We start from the raw sequence: 23,197 nt of genomic DNA on the forward strand, positions 1-23,197 counted from the left end.
CCTGTTCTGTTATGCTGCTTGGGGAAAGTACAACTAGCCTTAATGCCTTTATGTACTGCAAACAGGAAGAGAACACAAGAACTGCATGATGACAGGATGCACAATACGTACTACAACTTGTACACAACACGTCACGAACTGGATACACACGTGCATCAACACCTAAGATAGCGCCATCTTATTCCCTGACAAAAACACAAACATCAGCTCAAGAGCCCCACCACGGTAAACCTGAGGCTCAAAACTGCATAGAAGCAAAGCCTGTCTCATGTGAGAGAAGGACAATCCACTCGTGTGCTGAGCAAGATGCAAAGGTGACCTTGCCATGCACTATCCCCACATGCACATGTGTATAGTTGTACACCACAGAGAAGGAACTGAAAATGGTCCAGAAACTTATGAGGTGTAAAGGAAGCAGCGGCTATAGGTTCCATTGCAAGTTAAGCATCTCCAACCTAAAAATCTGAAATGCTTCAAAATCCAAACATCTGAAACCAACATGATGCCACAAGTGGAGAACTGCATAGCCGACCTCATGTGACAGGCTGCAGTCAAAATGCAGGTCCACTAAAAACTATGTAAAATAACCCTCAGGCTATGGGTATAACAGTAGGTGTGAAACACAAATGAGGTCTGTCTTCACACTTTGGTCCCATCTCCAAAATCTCTAGACAGATAGATAAATAGACAGACGAACAGATAGAGATATTTAATAGATAATAATATTATATGCATATAGTTATTTATTTATTTAGACCAAAATCCAAAACATTTCTGTTCCCAAGCATTTCAGATGAGGTAGTCAACCTGTACTGTGATCTTCCTTGCTCCAATATTTCCCCAGTCTGTACATTGTTATATTTTTAAAACCTACTTCCCAATTTGGAAGAAAACGTCCAGTGATACACAATCCTTCCAGTGCCATACAACAGTCATGTCCAAGATCAGTGCAGTGTCACAGTGCTTTCCAGCAACACACAACTGCTGTGTGAGCACAGTTCTAGTGCATGGTGACACAGTGGCAGTGGATATGGAGTGTGCATAAGTGCTGATCAGTATAAGCCAAGCCTGGGAATCCAGGGGTGTTAGGGGCACAGGCCAGCTGCATGACCCAAAGCAAAGCAACCAACTCCCGAGACCCCAGTTCTTAGGTCTGTAAAGATGAGCAACAGGGAATGCAGAGAGACTGTGGAAAGACTATCAGTTCCTGGCAGCTCCTGAAAGTTTTTAAACATACAATCACAGGGTACTATACCACCCAACCACTTTCCTTAACAATGAGATTAAATTACGTGCTACAGCACTGTAATGCATTCTAATACTTCCTAAAATGTGCTGCAAGACTAGACTGACGACTGATGTGGGATAGTCCACCTTCCAATAAGGTCAGTAACTATAAATCCTGTCTGAAATGTTCATCAAAATCTACCCCACAGACACGCCTTTCCTTAACACCCAGGAAGCTCAATGTCAAAGACATGGACATACATGTAAATAATAATGAGACTAAGTGACATTTTACAGTGTGACACTACATCCAGGGATTGTTTCCCTCAGGTATCACTCAGCCTTGACCAAAGGAGAATTCAGCTACCACTAATTTGGTCTGAGATTCAGGCATCTGTAAAGCCAATGAGCAAAATGTTGCATTGTTATTCACTCAGAAAAGTCCTGCAGAATTAGGACTCTAATACAATTCAACCAAAGGATCATAAACTTGAAGTTAAGAAACACAAAGGTGTTTAGTTTGATTTCAAACAACCTGAAAGAGAGAGAGCAGTCCACTGTTTTATAAGCTATCAAAACTGCAGAAAGAAAACAAAGCATTCCAGATTCACAGAGATAAGGAGTGTTCTCTGCACTCTGAAACAATCAGATGCCATGACAGCTATGTGTCCCAGGGAGCCTGACAGAATTCACAGAGTCATCAATCACTGCCTACTATGCTCATTTGTTGTGTGTTTCTGGATTTTTCCATGTTTTCTAACATCGATTTTGGTAATATGCTATCTATCTGGGAAAGGAATCATTTCATCTAAATTTTCAAATGTTTTACCAACTAATTGTAGAGTATTTGCAAATACTTTTCACTTCGTTTGCTTAGTTTTTTTTTCTCATTCCCCATTTTCTCATTTTAACATTTATTAATAACAAGTCATCTATTCATTTTCAGGTTTTGTACAATTACCAATTTATCTATCTTAAATAATTTTATACATAGTAATTCCTTTCTGCTTTTTCCATCTGCATAGCTTTTGAGTTAATAAGAACTCAAAAACCTTCATTTTTCTTGAGGACGGCCTTGGTCCATGCAGCCGATTCAGATGCCCCTTTCATTCGTAGTAGAGAATTTCAGTCTTTCCTTTCAACGCAGAAATTTGGAGTGGTTATTTTTAACAATTTATGTGTTCACTGAACTGTAATCAAAGATTATATCCTATATATCAACTTTTCAGAATTTATTGAAATTTTTCTGTGTTTTAAGGTTAAAGATTCTATAGCTATTATAAACTCTTTTCATATGTGCTCAAATCTTCTTTAATTTTACTGTGTTTATTAAGTTGATCTTGCTAATGGAAGGTCTCTATGCTTGAGAATTTGCGTATTTTTCCTAATTGTCTGGTTTATGGTTTGTGGTTATTTTCTCAGATGTATAAATGTTCATGGAGTACCGATGATCGTATTGGTGGTCTGTAACTTTTATCAATCTAAAATATATCTCTACAGACCATTTAATGTTTTCCGTTAAATCATATTTTATATGAATTTTGCTTACACTGTATGATCATGCCTAGGAAAATTACATAATACATGAAACACATACACATGTAAATTCATACTAATAGAGTCTTCTCTTCGTACAGCCTGAGGTTCAGAGCTTTCTGTCGCGGCAGTTAAGCGAATGAGTCACCACAAAACTGTAAGTTGAAATTTAACCCCCCGCGTGATAGTAATGGGACGTGGCCTTTGGAGATGATTGGGTCTTGAGGGTACAGCCCTCATAAATGGGATTAGTGCCCTTGTAAAAAGAGTCCCTGGAGAGTCACTGGTGCCATGGAGAAGAGGGTCACCAGACACTGAACCTGCCAGTACCCTGACCTGGGCTCCAGCCTCTAGAACTAAGAGAAATAAATTTCTATTACTTACAAGCTACCAGTTTGAACTATTCTTTTTTTTTTAATTTAAGCTGTTCTTGTTTACAGCAGCTCAACTGGACTACAACAAGGATTCTTCTTCTTTGTTCAGTACTCACAGACCATTTTTTCTGAAGATTCTAGCAAACAGAGTTCTCTTTCTGGTTAGCCAACAAAATCATAGTTTGGCTCAATTATAGCAGCATCACAAAGCCTAAAGGCAAATTAGAAGCAAGCAGGTTTTTCTTTTTCTTTGCCATGTAAAGATTAAATCAACCTAAATAGTAACTTCTTACACACTCCACGGGGATTCAAAGACAAAACAAGTCCCTTCTTCACACTGATGTCCCACTGAGGCAGAAGCACTTCCGTCATGAGAACTTACGCACAACCACCTCCCCTTACACACTTTCCCTATGAACCACAGACACAATGTGAGTGAGACTTCACATTTTAATCTTGATTGTGAAATACACAGTCCACAAGCAAAGCAACACTTATAGCAGAATTCATTAAGACTATACTAAGACCACTCAATTGCCTACACCAAAATGCACACACATCAAGGTACTGAAGGAAGGAACACTCAAGCCTCAACAATACAGGACGCTCCATCTTACCTAGGTCCGTTATAAGAATGGGCTCTTGCAAAGGAATGTCGGGTACTGGAACACTGGTCTTGCCGACACGGACCTTAGCGGGTTTGCGCTGGTGCCTCATCTTCCTCAACTCCGTATGTTTAAAGTGGGAAGCTACGTGAGTCTTTCTATGGCCTGAGGTTCGGAACTTTTTGTCACAGTGTGGACAAGCAAATGGTCTAACTCCTAATAAAAAGAAAAGCACATTTTAGACTTCTTTCAAGGATTTACACCTCAAGAACAAATGTCAACATACAATGTTAGCATTTTCAATACTGACTGAATATTCAATTTGTGACTCCATGTTTATAAGTGTTGTGGATTAGATATTCCCCTTTGTTTTCAAACAGCACATACTGTAGAAGTTAGAGCAACATTTACTAATTATAGAACAAAGCCTAAAGTTGTAAAATACAGATCTTCAAACAACTAGTCATCCTTAAGAACTGCAAGACAGCTCTCTCTGCCAGGTGACACTCATGAACCTGGGAGGACAACAGCCCTCTGTGGCCATTGCTGGGGCACCCAGACTAATGCGTAAGCACACCTGACACCTCAAAAACATGCAGTGAGCAAAGCCAGCCCTGACTGCCACGATACTGACGACAACCATAGTATCCTCTACTGGGCCCCTTTTCCACAGGAGTCTCCTCATAAACTGTTCCTCTTAAATGACTGACAGTACAGAGTCCAGGGACGGGCACATAATGAAACTGGCTGATGTTAGCCTGACAGATGTTCACACACACACTCAGTCCAGCAGGGAGCCCTGAGGTCAACGAAGCGATAGTGCCCATGCGTACAGAGATTTTTGGAGAGTGATTAAAATGTCTCAAGTAGGCAGTGGTGTGGAGTGCATAATTCCGAGCTGTACACTTCAAGAATTTTATGATATGTGAACTGTATCTCAATAAAGCTATTTAAAAAAACATGGAAAAAAATAAAAATAAAAAGGTGTGGAACAGCTTCATGCCTGAATAGTGGCTAGAGCAGATTCTGGATGGCAGGGCAGCATGCAGGTCACCCTCCCTGCTCAAAGCCTCAGTGCAGTGAGGCTCAGCCCAAGGGTGCCAGGTCCACACCTGCCTCGGCTGACACCTGCAGGTGGGTCAGCCCTTGGGTTGTAGAAGGGTCATTGGTCTAAGCTGAGTATACACTCCTGCCTACAGTCTCTTCACCCTTTGAGATTATATGCTCATTTATAAATATTATTTGCCAGGGCTGGAGATGGGCCTCAAGTGGTAGAGCACCTGCCTAGCAAGCGTAAGGCCCTGCATTCAAACCCCAACACCACAAAAAAAAAAAAAAAAGAAAAAGAAAGAAGAAAATTACTTTGCTGTCACCAGTGGCTCACACCTACAATCCTAGCTACTCAGGAGGCAGACATCAGGAGGATCACAGTTCAAAGCCAGCCTGGCAAATAGTTAGTGAGACTCTATCTCAAAAAGAAACCATCGCAAAACAGGGCTAGGGGAATGGCTCAAGTGGTAGAGCACCTGCCTAGCATGCCATAAGGTCCTGAGTTCAAACTCCAGTACTGCCAAAAAAAACTAGTGCTTCCCCAATCACCCCTATCATACCAGTTGGCTCTATGAGTACCAGGGTGACAAATCAATAAATACCACTTAAAAAAAAGAAAAACGAAGCAGGTGTGATGATGCACACCTGTAGTTCCAGCATTCAGGAGGCTGAGGCAGGAGGATCTCACCATGGAAGCCAACCTGGGCTAAAAAGAAAGGGGAAAGGAGGGAGGGAGGGAGGGAGGGAGGGAGGGAGACAGACCAACAGCCCTCCCCGACGCCCAGCCGGCGCACCTGTGTGCAGGCGGATGTGCACCTTGAGGCTCCCTGAGGTGGAGAAGCTCTTCATGCAGCACTGGCACTTGAAGGCCTTGATGCCAGTGTGGGTTTTGATGTGAGCTGTCAGAGTGCTCTTCACAGCAAAGGCCCGAAAACACTGCGGACACTTGAAGGGTTTCTCGTGCGTGTGGATGCGGATGTGACGCACAAGGTCACTGGGCTTCCGGAACTCCTTGGTGCAGTAAGGACACACGTGCCACCGCACCCCGTTCTCCTCACGGACGGAGCCTGGAGTGACAAGGAAAGAACAGTCCAGCCCAGCCTAGAAACTGCAGCACAAGGCCCTGCAGGGTCCTTCCGGGGACAAAGGCAGCACGAAGCTATGCACTCTCTGCCGCAGGAGACATGGTCAGCCACAGAGAGATGGAACCCACGCTCACTCAAAGTCTCAAAAGACTGTTTGATTTTGAACAAAGCCCTACAAGCTCCGTAGTCTCTAAGACAAGAGCTAAGAAGGCAACAGCACCTAACTCAGAGCCCAAAGGACAGAATCAGGTCACTCCGAATGACAGAAAGGTAGATGTGATTAAGTGACTTCATGAGCAACCAACAACAAGAGGAGGCTGAGGTTTCAGTATTCACTGAGTGTATCTAATATCAGAGAAAAGAAACACAAAATACAAGGAAAGGGTGAGTAGGTGAATATGGTGAAAATGTTATACACTCATGTATGAAAATGGAAAAAATGAGACCTGTTGAAGCTGTTCCAGGAATGAGGGGAGGAAGAGAAGGATGGAGAGGTGAATTCAACTATGATACAGTGTAAGAACTCTTGTAAATCTCACAATGTACCCCAGGACAATGATGATATGGGAAGAAAGGAAAGGAATGCAAATACAAGTAATGAGGAATGGCAGAGCTCCTGTGCTGGAACAAAACTTACAAGAACTTAAGACAAATAAAAAGTGTACGTAACACTAGGGATTTTGTGTCCAAATGTAAAAGATTGTCTTTTTGCAACAATAATGTTATTGAACTCTGAATCTAGTTTAAAATTAATCCTAACAGAAGAAAAATCACAAGTAAAATTTATAGAAATAAGCAGAATGATTCTAACATCAAAACACTTTAAATAAAATTCAGCAAAATCACTTTTCATTTTTAAGTTTTGATTAGATATAATCCTCTGAAATTAAAGGGGTATCTATGATAATTACAGGGATAATATAATTTAGGTATCTAATTCATCTAAAATCAGAGATTTTGTCCATGTTGATGTAATTCACCAGAAAATTTCAACCCAAATTTATTTAACAATGTCTGTACTGCATGTTTTTTTTTAGATAAAAGAAAATCTTGTCTCCTTATCTTTGTTATCAGAAAATACAAAGAATTTCCCAATCTGTAAAAAGAGAAAATGTACTTTCCTTAACAATGCTTTTTGTTAGAGCAAATCACCTAAACAAGGGACTTAGGTTTAGAAAAGAAAGACAAAAGTGAAATAGAGCCAAGTGTAGTAGTGTACACCAACAAACCCAGCTACTTAGGCGGTGGAGATTCGGAGGATCAGAGTTTGAGATCAACTCAGCCGAAAAGTTAATGACACCCCATTAACAAGGGAGCCAGGTGTGATGGCCTGTGATCCAAGCTAAGCAGAAAGCAGACAGGAGGATGCCAGTTCAGGCCAGCCCCGGACAAAAATGTAAGACCCTAGCAGAAAAATAACTAAAAGCAAAAAGGGATAGAGGCATGGCTCAAGGGATACAGCACCTGCCTAGAAAGCTCGAGGCTCTGAGTTCTTTATCCTCTAGCTAAAATTAGGAAATCATCCCTAGAAACCAGATTTTTTTCTAAACAAACATGAAAATATAACTCTAATTATATAGGTTGACATAGTTTAAACTCAGTTCTAATTTCAGGGAATCAACTGTAAAAGAGACCCCAAACTAGCAGCCCTGAGGCTGTCTCAAAATGTGACCTGCATGTGTTTGCAATAAATAAAAACTAAAGCTGGGCACTGGTGGCTCACACCTGCAATCCTAGCTACTCAGGAGGCAGACATCAGGAGAATCGCTGTTCAAAGCCAGCCTGGGCAAACAGTTCACAAGAAAAAACCCATCATAGAAAAGGGCTGGTAGAGTGATTTAAGGTGTAGGCCCTGAGTTCAAACCCCAGTACCACACACACACACACACACACACAACTGAATCTAGACTCTGACTGTGACAAACAAAAAGATGTAAAAAGCAGACCTGCAGCAAGCTAAAGCTTCACTGTAAATGAAAGAGGTCTAAAAACAGGGAGTGAATGAACACTGAAGCAGCACTCAAGAGAAAATGTACATGCAACCTTACAAAAGCCAAGTGAAAAGTCCACTAGGAAAGATGCCCTCATAGTGCTCCAGTGATACTAATCGATGCAATTAGATGACAGTGTGAAAGAGACAAAGAGGCAGAGCGGTTACTCGCAAATGATGACGATCACGTGGTGCAGAAAGACGGCGCCTTGCTCGGTCCCTGCAGCCAGGTGAGGCGTCTTTAATTGAACTCAAGTAGGCAAGAGGGTTCACAGGGCTGTGTGTTGTGGGAATACACAACACCTGTAACCTCTTGGGCTAGGAGGCCACTCATCACAGTATGTGAAAATGGCTTTTTCCCTTCTGCCCCCCTTGAGACCAGGAAACCCTGAGGTTGAAGGGCTCCGACTCTACTGTCCTGTTCCTCCTGTGGGGAACAGGACTGGGGCTACAATGTGGAATGTGGTTGAGAGTCCAGGGCATTCAGTCTCACATCCTCAGCAGAAGGCAACGCTACTCCAACCCTTGCAGCCAGAAAGCACTGCTCCCCGGCCAGAATAGATCTGTATTGGTACAGGAGCTGTCTGCCTAAGACAGGACTCTCTTGGTAAGTTCCCGCTGCTAAATAAGAGCCACACTGAGCCCGAGAGTCAGAAAAGAGCAGATGCACACCAGGTCAGGCCCTTCTGGCTCTCTCCTGAAAAGGACAGGATCATATGTACCTGCCATCCACCCAGCGGAGGAGCACATGCACGCATGCCGTGTGAGTCAGGCCAGCCCAGGACTCTTCACACTGCGGCAGCACTTATGCCAGCCTTGAGAAATGGGGAAAGTTTTGACAGAGAAAGGACAGAGGGGTGAGGAAGAAAGCACTCTTGGTAGGAAAAGCCTCAGAAACACTGTGTTTGGGAATGCACCTTTACCATAAAGTAACACTCCATCCAAAGGATGGTGGGACACCTGGAGCACAGGCCAAGAAGTGGAGATTGGCACAGAATGGGCAGCACAGGGACTCAGGTGGAGTGCACCTGGGCATCGCCAAGTGGTAGCACCCAGGAAGGAGGCTGGGGGACTGGACGATGGAACCACAGGCGAGAGACAATGAGCCAAGAGCTGGAAAAGTGATGGGACTAAAGCCGCAGGGACACCCAGACCCAGCAGAGATGGCAAAGAGTTGGGGGAGGAAGCCTGCAGACCAACCAAGAAGCTGGCCACAGGAAAGAAGCCCACTGAGAGAAGATGTGTTTCACCCCAACACACGTATGGCAAACAGGTCACCTTCAGAAAGAGCAGGGGATCCATCTGTTTCCTAAGCACAAGCAAATGCTCACTGTCTGAAATGTCTGAAGGGCACAGCACACCAAGTTACCAGGTAGAAAGGGCGATTTCTTCTTCATAACTTTTTTCTCTTTCTTATCTGACTTCTCAGGGCTTTCCTGCCCCTTTTCCTGCCCGGCGTCCGTGGGGTCCGCTTGCTCAGCGGAGACACTGGGGGCAGGTGGACTCCGAGGTGGTGCTGCGGACGTCTGGGTGTGGCTGCAGTCGCTGGGAGGTGCTGCAACTGGAAGTGAAGACAGCCCACTGTTTTCTAAGGCTTGCTGAGACAGAACAAAACTAAAAGGTTAGAAGAGGCAACGGCCCAGATCTGCCTGCCAAAATCTATCACAAGATGCCACAAAGCTTCACCCACACAACTGACTCCACTCCAAGAAATACACTCTACAGCTCCAAGCAATTGTTTGTCAGAGAGGTGTCCAACTCTGGGAGGCTGTGACATCCCTTCTGATTATCTGACATCTTACCCCCACACAAAATATGGTATGATCAGCGGTTTCTAACTAAAGGGATTAAAACTTATGGACTTTCAGAAATCTTACCTCAGACAACTTGGTCTGTCTCTGAACAGATTTGGGACTCTATCTCAGGGTGTAAGTTACCCTGGGTGTACCTTTAAGACACTGGCTGCAGTGTGACACCTTGAGTTCCTTACACCCCTGGCGAACTTCTCCGCATGAGGTACTAGGGGTTGGTGTAAAAAGACACAAAGAAAAGGAGGGCCACCTCTGTGACAGTGAAGACTGTGAGTGTGTGGGCCTGGGTAGAGTGGAGTATGGGAAGGTGTTCCTGGCTCCTTCCTTCTCCTCTCCTGTGTGTGCCGGGGCCACACACAGACCAGCAGCATATAAGCCACGGACAGGCCAGCCTGGCCCTCCCTACAGTATAAACACCTATGACTGTCTCCAAACAGCACAACAGAACTCAGGACTCAGCAGGGACAGACACGGACAAGTTCTAAAAGTCTACTCTTCAAATCAAGTCACTTACAGAATACAAAGAGGATTTTTATTTTTCAATGAACAGATTCATGAATTATTTAGACTTCTGCACTGCCCATAGGAAATTAAGCAGGGTGTGTTTTGTGCTGGTAGAATCTTTATCAGTGCAGATGTGCCATGCATATCTACTTGTCGTACAGCCCTGGCTTGGCAGCCTACATGTGAAAGCCTCACAGCAGCAGGCAAGCGTGCTTCACCTGTAGGATGTCCTGGTTGATGCCCACCGCGATGCTCAGCTGCTGCCCAGGCTGCGGAGACTGGCGCGCCTCCACTGTCCCCGGCTCAGACAGCCCCAGGAGCTGCTGAATGACGTCAGTCACCGTCTGAGAATTCTGCTGGCTGGAAGCAGAGGAGACCTGGGTTTCTCCCTGCTGCAGAGGCAAAGTCTGAAAGAGCGTGGCCTGGAACACAGCAACATTTTCATTACAAATACTACTTTCAATTTTAACAAAAAAGCAAGCAGGCAATGTCTAGGTTAGAGCACTAAAATCTACCAGAATCCTAACACTGAGAAGTTTAAGTGCACTGCTTCAATGACTCTTGAGTTAGGCCTAACACTGGCACTTAAAAGAACACACTTAGTGAACTGTTCTTCGGCTTTCTACAAGTTTTATGTAGGGATATAGACTATCAATTCAAGTAAGCAGACTGGAAACATAATAATCCTCTTCTTCATGGTAGCCCACTAAAATGAAGTGAGTACATTTTAAAAGCATAAAGGTAAGAAAAAAAGAAAGAAGCAAACAAAAAAGCCAGGGTGGTTAAAAAAAAAGAGAGAGAGAGAGAAAGAGAGAGGGATTTGAGGAATAAATGCTGTGTATACCCAAGAAAGTCCACAGCCGGGTACCAGTGACTCTGTAATCCTAGCTACTCAGGAGACAGTGATCTTAGGATCTTCTCAGGAAGATCACAGTTCAAAGCCAGCCCAGGCAAATAGTTCATACAACTCTATCTCAAAAATACCCAACAAAAAAAACAGCTGGGGTGGCCTCAAGTGGTAGAGTGCCTGCCTAGCAAGCTTGAGGCCCGGAGTTCAAAATTCCCGTACCACCACAAAAAAAAAAGTCCAGTATGAGGGCTGTGCCTAAGAGGGAGCTGATCGGATTCCTGCAGAAGACCAGGAACTGGAGCGCATGTCCAAAAGCAGTGAGGGACAGCACATACTGGGACTGCTGTTGCCAGGATGGGCACAAGACCAAGGCTGAGCCACATAGAAACTATAGCCTTCAGTTAATAGTACATCCACACACCTTCGCCAATTACAACAAACGAATCACACCAATCAAGGTGTTAACAACAGGGGAAACTCGTGGTGGGGAGGATAGAGGAAGTCCCTGTACTTTCTGCTCAGATTTTCTTTACACCTGAAACTGTTCTAAAAATAAAGACTGTTTATTAAAAAAATACAAAGAAGGAAAGACCCGCACCCCTTCACCTTAAGGCACACCTTGAGGTTCCTTGAGGAATGCAAGGCATAAAACAAGAGCCTACCTCAATCAAGATAAAAAGAATACGCTATCCAGAGAGAAATGAGCCACCTTCTGCCACCAAGTTTAAGAGTGGATTCCCTGCAAAGTGGTCCCTGACCAGATGAAAACTCATGCACAGAGACTCATTGCTGTGTCTTCTGAAACACAGACAACCAAAGACGAGGAGACATGGGAAGGAGGAGGGACAGGCAGAGAAGCTGACTCAAGACAGATACCAAAATGAGCAGAAAGCTCCTAACAAGAAAATGCTAACTGGATTTCAGAGCAGGAAAACAGTCTTAAAAAAGAAACAATTAGGATCGAAGGACAGAGGTGTGGCTCAGTGGGGAGTGATTACCTAATATGTCCAAAGTCCTGAGTTTGATACCAGCACCTCAGAGCTAGTAAATGAAATATCTTACTATAGAAGAAATAATTTAAAAAGAAGCCTAGGATAAAGCTGAAGGAACCTCTCAAAACCAGAGTAAAAACGCCAAAGAAAATGTGGAAAGCAAAGTAAGAGACATGTAGAATCAGTCTTGAGGCAGAACACTATTTCCTAAGCAGTCCCGAAAAAGAACAGATGCTCAGATGTATCCAGTGGGAGCACAGGTGGTACGTACAGGATCCACGTACCACACTTCCTGCTCTTTCCTTGAGAATGTAAACTTTATTTTTTTTTTCACCTTCAAAACACACTTTTTATTCTTCTTACTTGATTACTGCTCACAATATCTTCCTATGCAGGGGATTGGAACTGCTGAACTTTAGATTTTCTTTTTTTTTTTTTCTTTTTCTTTTATTATTCATATGTGCATACAAGGCTTGGTTCATTTCTCCCCCCTGCCCCCACCCCCTCCCTTACCACCCACTCCGCCCCCTCCCTCTCCCCCTCCCTCTATACCCAGCAGAAACTATTTTGCCCTATTTCTAATTTTGTTGTAGAAAGAGTATAAGCCATAATAGGAAGGAACAAGGGTTTTTGCTGGTTGAGATAAGGATAGCTATACAGGGCACTGACTCACATTGATTTCCTGTGCGTGGGTGTTACCTTCCAGGTTAATTCTTTTTGATCTAACCTTTTCTCTAGTACCTGTTCCCCTTTTCCTATTGGCCTCAGTTGCTTTTAAGGTATCTGCTTTAGTTTCTCTGCGTAGAGGGCAACAAATGCTAGCTAGTTTTTTAGGTGTCTTACCTATCCTCACCCCTTCCTTGTGTGCTCTCACTTTTATCATGTGCTCATAGTCCAGTCCCCTTGTTGTGTTTGCCCTTGATCTAATGTCCACATATGAGGGAGAACATACGATTTTTGGTCTTTTGGGCCAGGCTAACCTCACTCAGAATGATGTTCTCCAATTCCATCCATGTCCCAGCGAATGATAACATTTCGTTCTTCTTCATGGCTGCATAGAATTCCATTGTGTATAGATACCACATTTTCTTAATCCATTCGTCAGTGGGGGCATCTTGGCTGTTTCCATAACTTGGCTATTGTGAATAGTGCTGCAATAAACATGGGTGTGCAGGTGCCTCTGGAGTAACCTGTGTCACAGTCTTCTGGGTATATCCCCAAGAGTGGTATTGCTGGATCAAATGGTAGATCAATGTCTAGCTTTTTAAGTAGCCTCCAAATTTTTTTCCAGAGTGGTTGTACTAGTCTACATTCCCACCAACAGTGTAAGAGGGTTCCTTTTTCCCCACATCCTCGCCAACACCTGTTGTTGGTGGTGTTGCTGATGATGGCTATTCTAACAGGGGTGAGGTGGAATCTTAGCGTGGTTTTAATTTGCATTTCCTTTATTGCTAGAGATGGTGAGCATTTTTTCATGTGTTTTCTGGCCATTTGAATTTCTTCTTTTGAGAAAGTTCTGTTTAGTTCACTTGCCCATTTCTTTATTGGTTCATTAGTTTTGGAAGAATTTAGTTCTTTAAGTTCCCTATATATTCTGGTTATCAGTCCTTTGTCTGATGCATAGTTGGCAAATATTTTCTCCCACTCTGTGGGTGTTCTCTTCAGTTTAGAGACCATTTCTTTTGATGAACAGAAGCTTTTTAGCTTAATGAGGTCCCATTTATCTATGCTATCTCTTAGTTGCTGTGCTGCTGGGGTTTCATTGAGAAAGTTCTTACCTCTACCTACTAACTCCAGAGTATTTCCTACTCTTTCCTGTATCAACTTAAGAGTTTGGGGTCTGATATTAAGATCCTTGATCCATTTTGAGTTAATCTTGGTATAGGGTAATATACGTGGATCTAGTTTCAGTTTTTTGCAGACTGCTAACCAGTTTTCCCAGCAGTTTTTGTTGAAGAGGCTGCTATTTCTCCATTGTATATTTTTAGCTCCTTTGTCAAAAGATAAGTTGCTTATAGTTGTGTGGCTTCATATCTGGGTCTTCTATTCTGTTCCACTGGTCTTCATGTCTGTTTTTGTGCCAGTACCATGCTGTTTTTATTGTTATTGCTTTGTAATATAGTTTGAAGTCAGGTATTGTGATACCTCCTGCATTGTTCTTTTGACTGAGTATTGCCTTGGCTATTCGTGGCCTCTTGTGTTTCCATATAAATTTAACAGTAGACTTTTCAATCTCTTTAATGAATGTCATTGGAATTTTGATGGGAATTGCATTAAACATGTAGATTACTTTGGGGAGTATCGACATTTTTACTATGTTGATTCTACCAATCCATGAGCATGGGAGATCTCTCCACTTTCTATAATCTTCCTCAATCTCTTTCTTCAGAAGTGTATAGTTTTCCTTGTAGAGGTCTTTCACATTTTTGTTAGGTTTACACCTAGGTATTTGATTTTTTTTGAGGCTATGGTAAATGGAATTGTTTTCATACATTCTTTTTCCATTTGCTCATTGTTAGTGTATAGAAATGCTAATGATTTTTCTATGTTGATTTTATATCCTGCTACCTTGCTGTAGCTATTGATGATGTCTAGAAGCTTCTGAGTAGAGTTTTTTGGGTCTTTAAGGTATAGGATCATGTCGTCTGCAAATAGGGATATTTTGACAGTTTCTTTACCTATTTGTATTCCTTTTATTCCTTCTTCCTGCCTAATTGCTCTGGCTAGGAATTCCAGTACTATGTTGAATAGGAGTGGAGATAGTGGGCATCCTTGTCTGGTTCCTGATTTTAGAGGGAATGGTTTTAATTTTTCTCCGTTAAGTATAATGCTGGCTGTAGGTTTGTCATATATAGCTTTTATAATGTTGAGGAACTTTCCGAGAATGTAAACTTTAAAAATGGCCTGCATTATATTATTACCGCAGGTTACTCGCTACACCTACCTTTTGTGTTTTGCATATTGCCAAGTAAACATGATGAAAGCTGCAATATCTGGTTGATTACACACAGAAATAATTACTTTCTAAACAATTAAGCCCAACTTGGTTATTATACTCCATTATTTTCAGTTTTACAACATTCTTCCTTATCAAGAATAAACTGAGGGGTTGGGGTGTGGCTCAAGTGGTAGAGCACCTGCCTTGCAAGCGCAAAGCTCTGAGTTCAATCCCCTTACTGTGAAAAAAATAAAGTGAGGAATCATCCCAAAGTGCAAAACTGTGAGAAAAGGAAACAGGAAGCTGAGAATGAGCCTCGTGTTTAGAAATCCGGAATGGTCAGGTCTGTCTTGCATAGTGGACAGCAGCTGTAATACAAACTGGCACTCACTAACGATCACAGGCGTCCACTGACACTGCGGGAACTGTTGTACTGAGTGAGGCTCTGCTACTCTCATGACACTGCATTCTAGGATTAGATCTTGTCATTTATTATCAACTGAGAGGGTGGCATAAGGGATAGAGTGGCTCGAGTGGTACAGTACCCACCCAGCAAGTATAAGGAGGTCTTGAGTTCAAACCCCAGTACTGCCCCCCCTTCCCCAAAAAAGAGAGGGTAGTGTAGAAGTTATTAAGGCTCATCTATAAAATCCTAGGAAAAGTGAGTGTGTGTGCATCTCTGTGTGGCTATTCTTCTGTGTGAGCCTATGTTTCACGGAGTCACAGGTCTGTGTGTGTGCATGTGTGTGCTTAGTCACACAATTTCTGAATGCATGCACCGGGAAATAGAATTTAGTATCCTGAAAGTCAAAAGACTTGGGAAAAATAAATGCTGTCACATGAAAAAGGAATTATTACCTACAAAGTAGATTCTTGAATTACAGAGAATATTCCACAATCATCAGTAACGATGTCTGTAGGAGTTACAATTCCATGAATTAATGATGAGATTTTGTCTTATTTTTATATGTTCAGATGATAGTCCACAAATCACGATCATTGACTATATCCTACAGTTTGAAAAGACTGACTTTCTTTCACCAATCAAAAACAACAGCACCTTATCACCACACAGGAAACTTCCTTTCATAGCACTTTTTTGGTACTGAATATTCAATTTTTAAAGTTATATTTAAGAACACAGACCACAGTAAAGACGCCCTTCTATAAAGCAAATCCTAACTTACCGTTAGGACGTGTGCAGTCTCTGCAGAGCTTGTAGCACCCGGGGGCCCCCCCATGTGCATCTTGCTGATGTGGGTGTTCAAGCTGCCTAAGCTCTTAAACACACAGCTGCATTCTGTGCAGTTATAGGTAGGCCCGCTCTTAACCTGACAGAGTAAACAGAAAACAGTAGTTCTTACCCTGAATTATTAGATAAACACTTAAACTACAGCCAATCATAATGTACCATTCCATTCAAAATGGAATGACTTTTCTCCTTTAAATTAGATAGATCTAGAAACAACGACCCAGCTCATTAGTCCATATTACGAGCATGAACTTAAGTGAAACTTCAGTCATTCTGTAAGTGAGAAGTGCCTCGGGAATGAAGAGACACACTTTTCAGTTATTGGAATTTAATAAAAACTATGTCTGACATACGTCCTCAGCTTCTGCAATGGCTTCGACAATGAAGACTAGACACATGCAATCACTGCTCTGAAAAATAAATGTTGGGTTCTAGCACGCAGGTTAGGAAGGATGGTCATACAGTGAGGCAATTCTTTATCACCAGTTTCAGTGCCCCTTATCAATGACTAATGGCTAAACTGTAGAGAACAGAAACATACATAAGGACACCAGTCGGCAGAGGCACGCAAACCTCCTCTCACTTTCATTCACACCCAGCATTAGCTACAACACAATTATGAAGGTTGACTTGAGAACTCACCAGTCCTCTCTGAACTACAGTAAGACTTCCCTTCTATTTCTAGCGCCTCATTAAGAACCACACTGAGGGTTCTGGATGCCTCACAGAATTGGGCGGTATTTTACAAACCAATCTCTAGAGGCCCTTTCTAGAGCCATCCAACCTGGCAAAGTCCCAGGATATCGATGGCAGAGTATGCTGCAGGTCCTCCAGATGCCGGGCCCTGACCAATGCTTCACAGGGCCATCCTTGCTACAAAACATCACGGGTGTTCCTGCACCATTACCTGTTCTCAGAGACAATTCCACACGTGCACTTCACAAACTCAGCCCTTATCAGTGTGTATAGGCCCTTCTTGCCGTCTCTGTGTCTTAGATAAGGGTTTTTAAAAAGAACTTGCTGTGGATAGAATTCTGAATCTGTTCATAAAACTATGTGAATATGTAGTTTTTCACTTTAGATTGCTTTTCTTCATTTGAGATTTTATCCTGCTTTTCTAAGATCAAAAACAAGCTCTACCTTTGTTTCGTTAAGTAGCCTGAGCTACTGGGCTTGAAATCATGATTCAGCCTCCCAAGTGCTGGCATTACAAGCATGTAACACCACATCTAGCTTTTATTAAGTTTTATTAACTCCCAGGTCACCAAAGTGATATTCAAGGTTTAACTCCACGGAAAATTTTAAAAGACACATGGTACACACACTTGCTTTTCACTATACAAAATGGTTTCACAGAATGACCTGATCCATGCTTCAACACTTTGTATTCCAAAATGAGGCCATACTTAAGATGCCAAGTCGTAGTAATGAGTAAGAACAAGAACATATTTCCAGAGGATCCAGGTTATCAGTATGACCCACCGAGAGACGAACGCTGACATTTTCTGGGCTGCAGCATGCAGCAAGGCCCGAGCCCAGGGCCCTGGGGGCCCAGGCCCACAGTGAGTTCAGAGGTGTCAACAGTGATAACAGTGCTTGTTTTTCTCAAAATCTTCTTGTCTTTCAACTTCTTACACTTGACAGTGTCTGTATTTCAAGTTTGTGATAGGATGAGATATATTACTCTGGTTAATGGATCACAGCTAACAAAAGCATTATAATTATTTGATGTATCTATTCAAAGTAAGAAACAGTATTTCATATTTCTTCCATATGTAATAAACCAAAAGCGCTCCCGTGTGTGTGTGTGTGTGTGTACATGTGTGTTGTGGTGTATAATTTTTTTTTTTTTTTTTTTTTTTTTTTGCTAACACAGGTTACTCTGTACAAACTCAACCTCTCAGGCCTGCCATTAACTGGAGAGATATCCACCACACACCAGGAGACGTACGCTCACCTCCGAATGGACTCTCTGAACATGGGACTGGAGGTTCCCTTTCTGGGAGAAGGCAGCAGGACAAAAGGCACAGGCGTGGGGCTTTTCGCCTGTGTGCTTAATCATGTGGGTCTGCAGCGCCCCCTTCTGGTTAAAAGCTTTTCCACATTCACTGCATTTGAAGGGTCTTTCACCTAGAGAGAAAATGAGCATCTTAGGAGGAAAAAGAAAACTCTGAAAGTAATCCAAACCTAGGCCTCCAGCTAGAACATCTCCTGGCAATTCTACACTCAGATATAAAACCGTCTACTCAAAATCTCAACGTTAACCTGCTGCAAGCCATCTCTCAACCAAGCCCCAGGGCAGCCTCCCTGCCAGTGCCGACCTTCTGGAGTCCAGCCACTGTGGTTTCTCTCAGCCCACTTCATATACCAGCAAACCCACTGGTTCCACCTTCGAAACCCCCAGCGAGGCCCTGCTCCCTGTCCACCATTACCATGAGACCTGAGCACAGCCGCATCCTAACAACTCTCACCAACAGCCCCACTTCCACCCACCCGCCTGTGCTGCTCTCAGCCCACAGAAGGGAGAGGCTCTTCCCAATCAAGCTCAGAGAAGGTCGTTTCTGCTCAAGACCCTCCAAGGCCTCCCAATAGCCCTCAGCTTGTCCCCTAGCACCTCGCATACCCCTGCTCTCCATCTCATCTCCCACTGCTCCCCCAGCACAGCAGGCAGCTCTACCTCTGGGCCTTGGAGACCTCTGCCTGGACCGACCTCCCAGAGGACCACAAGGCTCGCTTCTCCTGTTCTTCCAGCCCTGGTGCAAGACCGCCTGCTCAGGAATGACTTTCCAATCAATCCTAGCCGATGTCAGAATGTCCTGTGTCCATCCTGTAATCGCCCCCCACACCCCTGCCTTCTCTGCTTCATCTTCTCTGTCCCACCGTCAGTGACTTTTCACAGTTTATTCAGTAGCCATCTTTCCTCACTATAATACAATGCTCCAAGACAGAGAGGTTTCAACTGTTCTGTGCATGACTCTAACTTCAATACCTGCATCAATGCCTCACACACATTAGCATTCAATCAGTAAGTACTCATTTGCGAATGAAACAATAAGCAGAGAGAGACAGCAATCAGGTTAGAAGGCTGAAACCTAACCGCAAGCTGGCTGACTGTCTAGTCCTTAAAGTTTACTCCTTAACAGTAGTTAGGTTAGACAGTAACATCCCTGCTTCTTTGAACAGGGTTAAGCAAACAACAGCAGCTGCCACCTCCCTCCAGGATCAGCCTGCCCAGTGTTCAAAGCTGCCAGCTAGTGTGAGTCTGCTGGGGCTGGGGCAAGCCATATTTCCCAGGATTCCATGCTGGCTCAGAGGCCAGCCAGAATGACATATGTTCACAAAGTCAACCCCAGGAATAATACATGAGGTGAATCCCAAAATACACGAAGATGTGTAACATGGCATGCTCATGTAGCTCTGGGTATGTGAGGGTACTCAGAACATGTGTATTTATGGATATGCAGAAAAAAATCCAAAAGGAGCAGATATCAAACCTATCGAAAATGACATCTGAAAAGGGCACTCCCCACAACTGAGATCCCACTATAAATGAGGCAGTTTTCTGTGAACACTATGTGTATTTTTCCATTTTTAATTTAGGACAACGATAAAAATACAAAATATTCCCACTTTTCAAGTGAGAAAATGAAATCACAGAAAGGTTCAGTAATTTCACCAAGATTACACAGCAAACTGGAAAAGCCAGGGTCAGCTGACCCAGCACGAGGGCACATTTTCTGTCCTTCAAGCCACATCGTAAACCACACAAAAGGCAACGTTTTCTCACCTGTATGAATCCTTATGTGCCGAGTTAGCTGACTGGGCTTCTGAAACGTCTTTCCGCAGTGTGGACAGGAGTATGTGAACCCACTTCTGTCGATGTTCCGATTGTAAGACCTTGTACCTGACACCCTAGTGAGATCCGGGGAGAAAGCACTCATTAAGTCATGTCTCTTACAGTACAGTCTCAAAGTGAAAGTTTAGCTGACTGGTCACCAGTAAATCAATCTTACATTTGTGTGTATCCTACACACACACGCGTAGTCCTCAGTATCACAAAAATCATTTCTTCTATTTCTGGTAAGAAGAGACACTTGCTTTCTCCAGATCACAACACAGAGACTGGGGTGGAAACTTGGTCTCTTCTAGACCGTCACCTGTCAATCCAAACTCAAGAGACCTGTGCAGGTCCAAGTGCTATGTCAACACTACTCCATGCTCCGCACACTCTCCTTGCTTTACACAGCATCTGGGGATGTCTACCTCCACAGCCATCGCGTCTAGACAGCCAACTGTCTACTTAGTCTCACTCCAGGCCGGCCAGCAGCTCCAATGGGACACATCCAGGCAGAAGCCTGCCTCATCCCTACCTGCTTCCTTCATGTAGGAGGTTTACAGCAGGGTCAGCAGATTCCTCAGGGCCATCTCCTGAAGTGGCTGGCTATTCTCTGAACACCTCAATACATTCTTGTCTCCCAGCTACCAGCCACCTCCCATAGCACCACTGCAACAGCCCCCAGGGATCCCCTGCTGCCTCCCATGACAGAACAGCCACATTAGCCTCTTCAAGTCTGGTCAGTCCATTCCTTTTTGTGCAAACCCTCCACACAGCCCACCGCAAGGCAAGAGTCCCAGGACAGCCTCTGTGCCCACAGCCCTGGTCCCTGCCTCCTTCGCACTCTCCCCCACAGGGGGTGCTCATCACTCTAGCCTCTTTCCACTTTTTCTTTTTTCTTTTTTTTTGAGATGGGATCTCACTATCTAGTTCAGGCTGGCCTAGAACTTGCAATCCTCCTGCCTTCAGCCTCCTTAGTACTAAGACTACCACCATACCTGGCATAATGGTTTCCTTTCTGACTCTTCCCCTGCTGGGACTCAGGTGCCTACTCTCAAGCCTGGCTGGCCCTTGCTTCAGTGTACCCCTTCTCTCCCTGAAGTCTCCTCAGGAAGGCACATGAAAAATCTGCCTCATCCCCCTCAATCTTTACCTGACTCCCCAATCACTTGCTCCCTCCAAATGACCATTCCCTGAGGATGCATCCTCATTTGTTTGCTTCAGCTCTCAATGTGGGAAGACCTAGAAGCCAGGTCTATGAGGGCGGTGACCACCTAAACATTTCCAGTCATCTCCAAAACCTTCCAAGAAACATAAAAATGACAGTTCTAAAATCTCATTAAAATTCAAACCTATGGTGTATAGAGAACATGTGTGATATTTTGATATGAAAGCCATGGCAACAAAGGAGTAGGTGGTACCACATCCATCAGCAATAGGCAAAATGAAAGGGAAGGACAAGAGGTGGCGAGCCCTATGCTCAGTCCACACGTGGAGAAGGAAAAGCACACACTGCAGGGCTCACACCTTCCGTAAATTTTATCAAGTAGGTGGATGGACTTCTAACCATCAGGACCTACAACAGTGGCAAGCTAAACTGCAAAAACAGTCCTTGATCCTACCTTTTACAGTCTGTTAGAGAAACCTGTTTAGTGAGTGTGACAACTAGTCACCACCATTAGCTTAAGCACAAGGGTCAGGACGAACTTCACTTTATTTAAACATGAAAACATCAGCAAAATATGCAAGCAGGAATATAAATCTCAATAAATGTTAAGCTTGACCAGAAGTAAACATATGCATGCATCCAAACACAGGCTCAGTTAAAATTAGTTAAGATTCTGAGTTCTAAATCCAGACTTTTAAGCCAAGGTTTAACTCATTAACTCCGAAACCTCTTAGCGTTACTTGGTCTCTAACCAAGGGTTTCTCATCTGCAAAATGAGGATGGAAGAGCACGCTGCGAGCCAGGAGCCGGCAGTTCACGCCTGTAATCCTAGCTACTTGGGAGGCGGTTAGAGACCAGCCTGGACAAATAGTTTGTGAGACCTCCCCTCCATCTCCAAAGACAACCAGAGCAAAATGGACTGGAGGTGTGGCTCAAGTGGAAGAGCGCCTGCTTTGCAAATACAAAGTCCTGAGTCCAAACCTCAGTCCCACCAAAAAAGCATGCTTCCTGAATAGTTGTTGTAATGATCAAACAAGGTTAAGATCAGTGCCAGCCACACAGGACAGACAAATCGTGTAAAAGCTGCTGTGTGCTTTCACTCCGTAACACTGGCTGACACCTCTGCAATATGGCCTGGCACCTCCACTAACCTGTGCACTGACCCATCCTCTTGTAAACCTGAACTTAAGCATGTTAGGAACAATGGTCTAACACCAAACCAAATGGGCTGTGTGCTCAAATTTGCTGTCTCCTTTCCAAAGCAGCAAATACTTCAACTGATCTTAGCAAAGCATGACAATTTTCCATATCCTACAGTTTTTAGCAAGCTCGAAGGACAGCCCATACCTAACTTTGTAGTGAGTCTTCATGTGCTCCTTCAGCTCTGGCGAAGTCTCAAACTCCTCCTTGCAGGCCTTGCAGGTGTGAACACGGGTGCCGGCCAGCTCCTGTCGGTGCTCCTCCATGTGTATGGCCAGCTGGCTCTGCAGCGTAAACTCATCCCCACACTCAGAGCAGATGAGGTTCTGGAAAAGGAACATTCAAGCCACTACTCCTTAAGAGAACTAGCATTGTGAATGGTCAGTGTACAGATAACACCACCCCCTGAAAAGACACCACCTTCACTTCCCAAAAATGTACATCACTGGGCCCAAATGTGAATGCATGAAAATCATTGTTGTGTTGGGTACAGGACTGGGTACAGTATGAGAGAATGACACAATTTTAAAACAAAGCAAATTCTGTGTCAAAGTAGCTACTGGAGCCGGGCACCAGTGGCACAGGCCTATAATCCTAGCTACTCAGGAGGCAGAGAGCAGGAGGATCCAGGTTCGAAGCCAGCCCAGGCAAACAGTTTGTGAGACCCTATCTCAAAAAAAAAAAAAACCCTTCACAAAAAAAGGGGGCTGGTGGAATAGTTCAAGGTGAAGGCCCTGAGTTCAAGCTCCAGTACCACCAAAAAAAAAAAAAAAAAGAAAA

At 43.7% G+C, this 23,197-nt stretch overlaps 1 protein-coding gene across 4 annotated transcripts in view; it reads right to left on the minus strand.

Moving 5' to 3' along the window:
- Znf236 (zinc finger protein 236) overlaps positions 1-23,197 on the minus strand; it is an 85,723-nt gene that overhangs the window by 44,635 nt on the left and 17,891 nt on the right. For all 4 annotated transcript variants that reach the window (XM_074069612.1, XM_074069615.1, XM_074069614.1 and 1 more), the window contains exons 4-11: positions 22,565-22,743; positions 20,002-20,126; positions 18,172-18,344; positions 16,150-16,293; positions 10,401-10,604; positions 9,237-9,465; positions 5,587-5,859; positions 3,755-3,958 (exon numbers count right to left, since the gene is read on the minus strand). In XM_074069612.1, coding sequence (XP_073925713.1) covers positions 3,755-3,958; positions 5,587-5,859; positions 9,237-9,465; positions 10,401-10,604; positions 16,150-16,293; positions 18,172-18,344; positions 20,002-20,126; positions 22,565-22,743 — 1,531 coding nt within the window. The remainder of the gene's footprint in view (positions 1-3,754; positions 3,959-5,586; positions 5,860-9,236; positions 9,466-10,400; positions 10,605-16,149; positions 16,294-18,171; positions 18,345-20,001; positions 20,127-22,564; positions 22,744-23,197) is intronic.

The sequence above is a fragment of the Castor canadensis genome, chromosome 4 (assembly GCF_047511655.1).
Source record: "Castor canadensis chromosome 4, mCasCan1.hap1v2, whole genome shotgun sequence".
Classification (NCBI taxonomy): domain Eukaryota; kingdom Metazoa; phylum Chordata; class Mammalia; order Rodentia; family Castoridae; genus Castor; species Castor canadensis.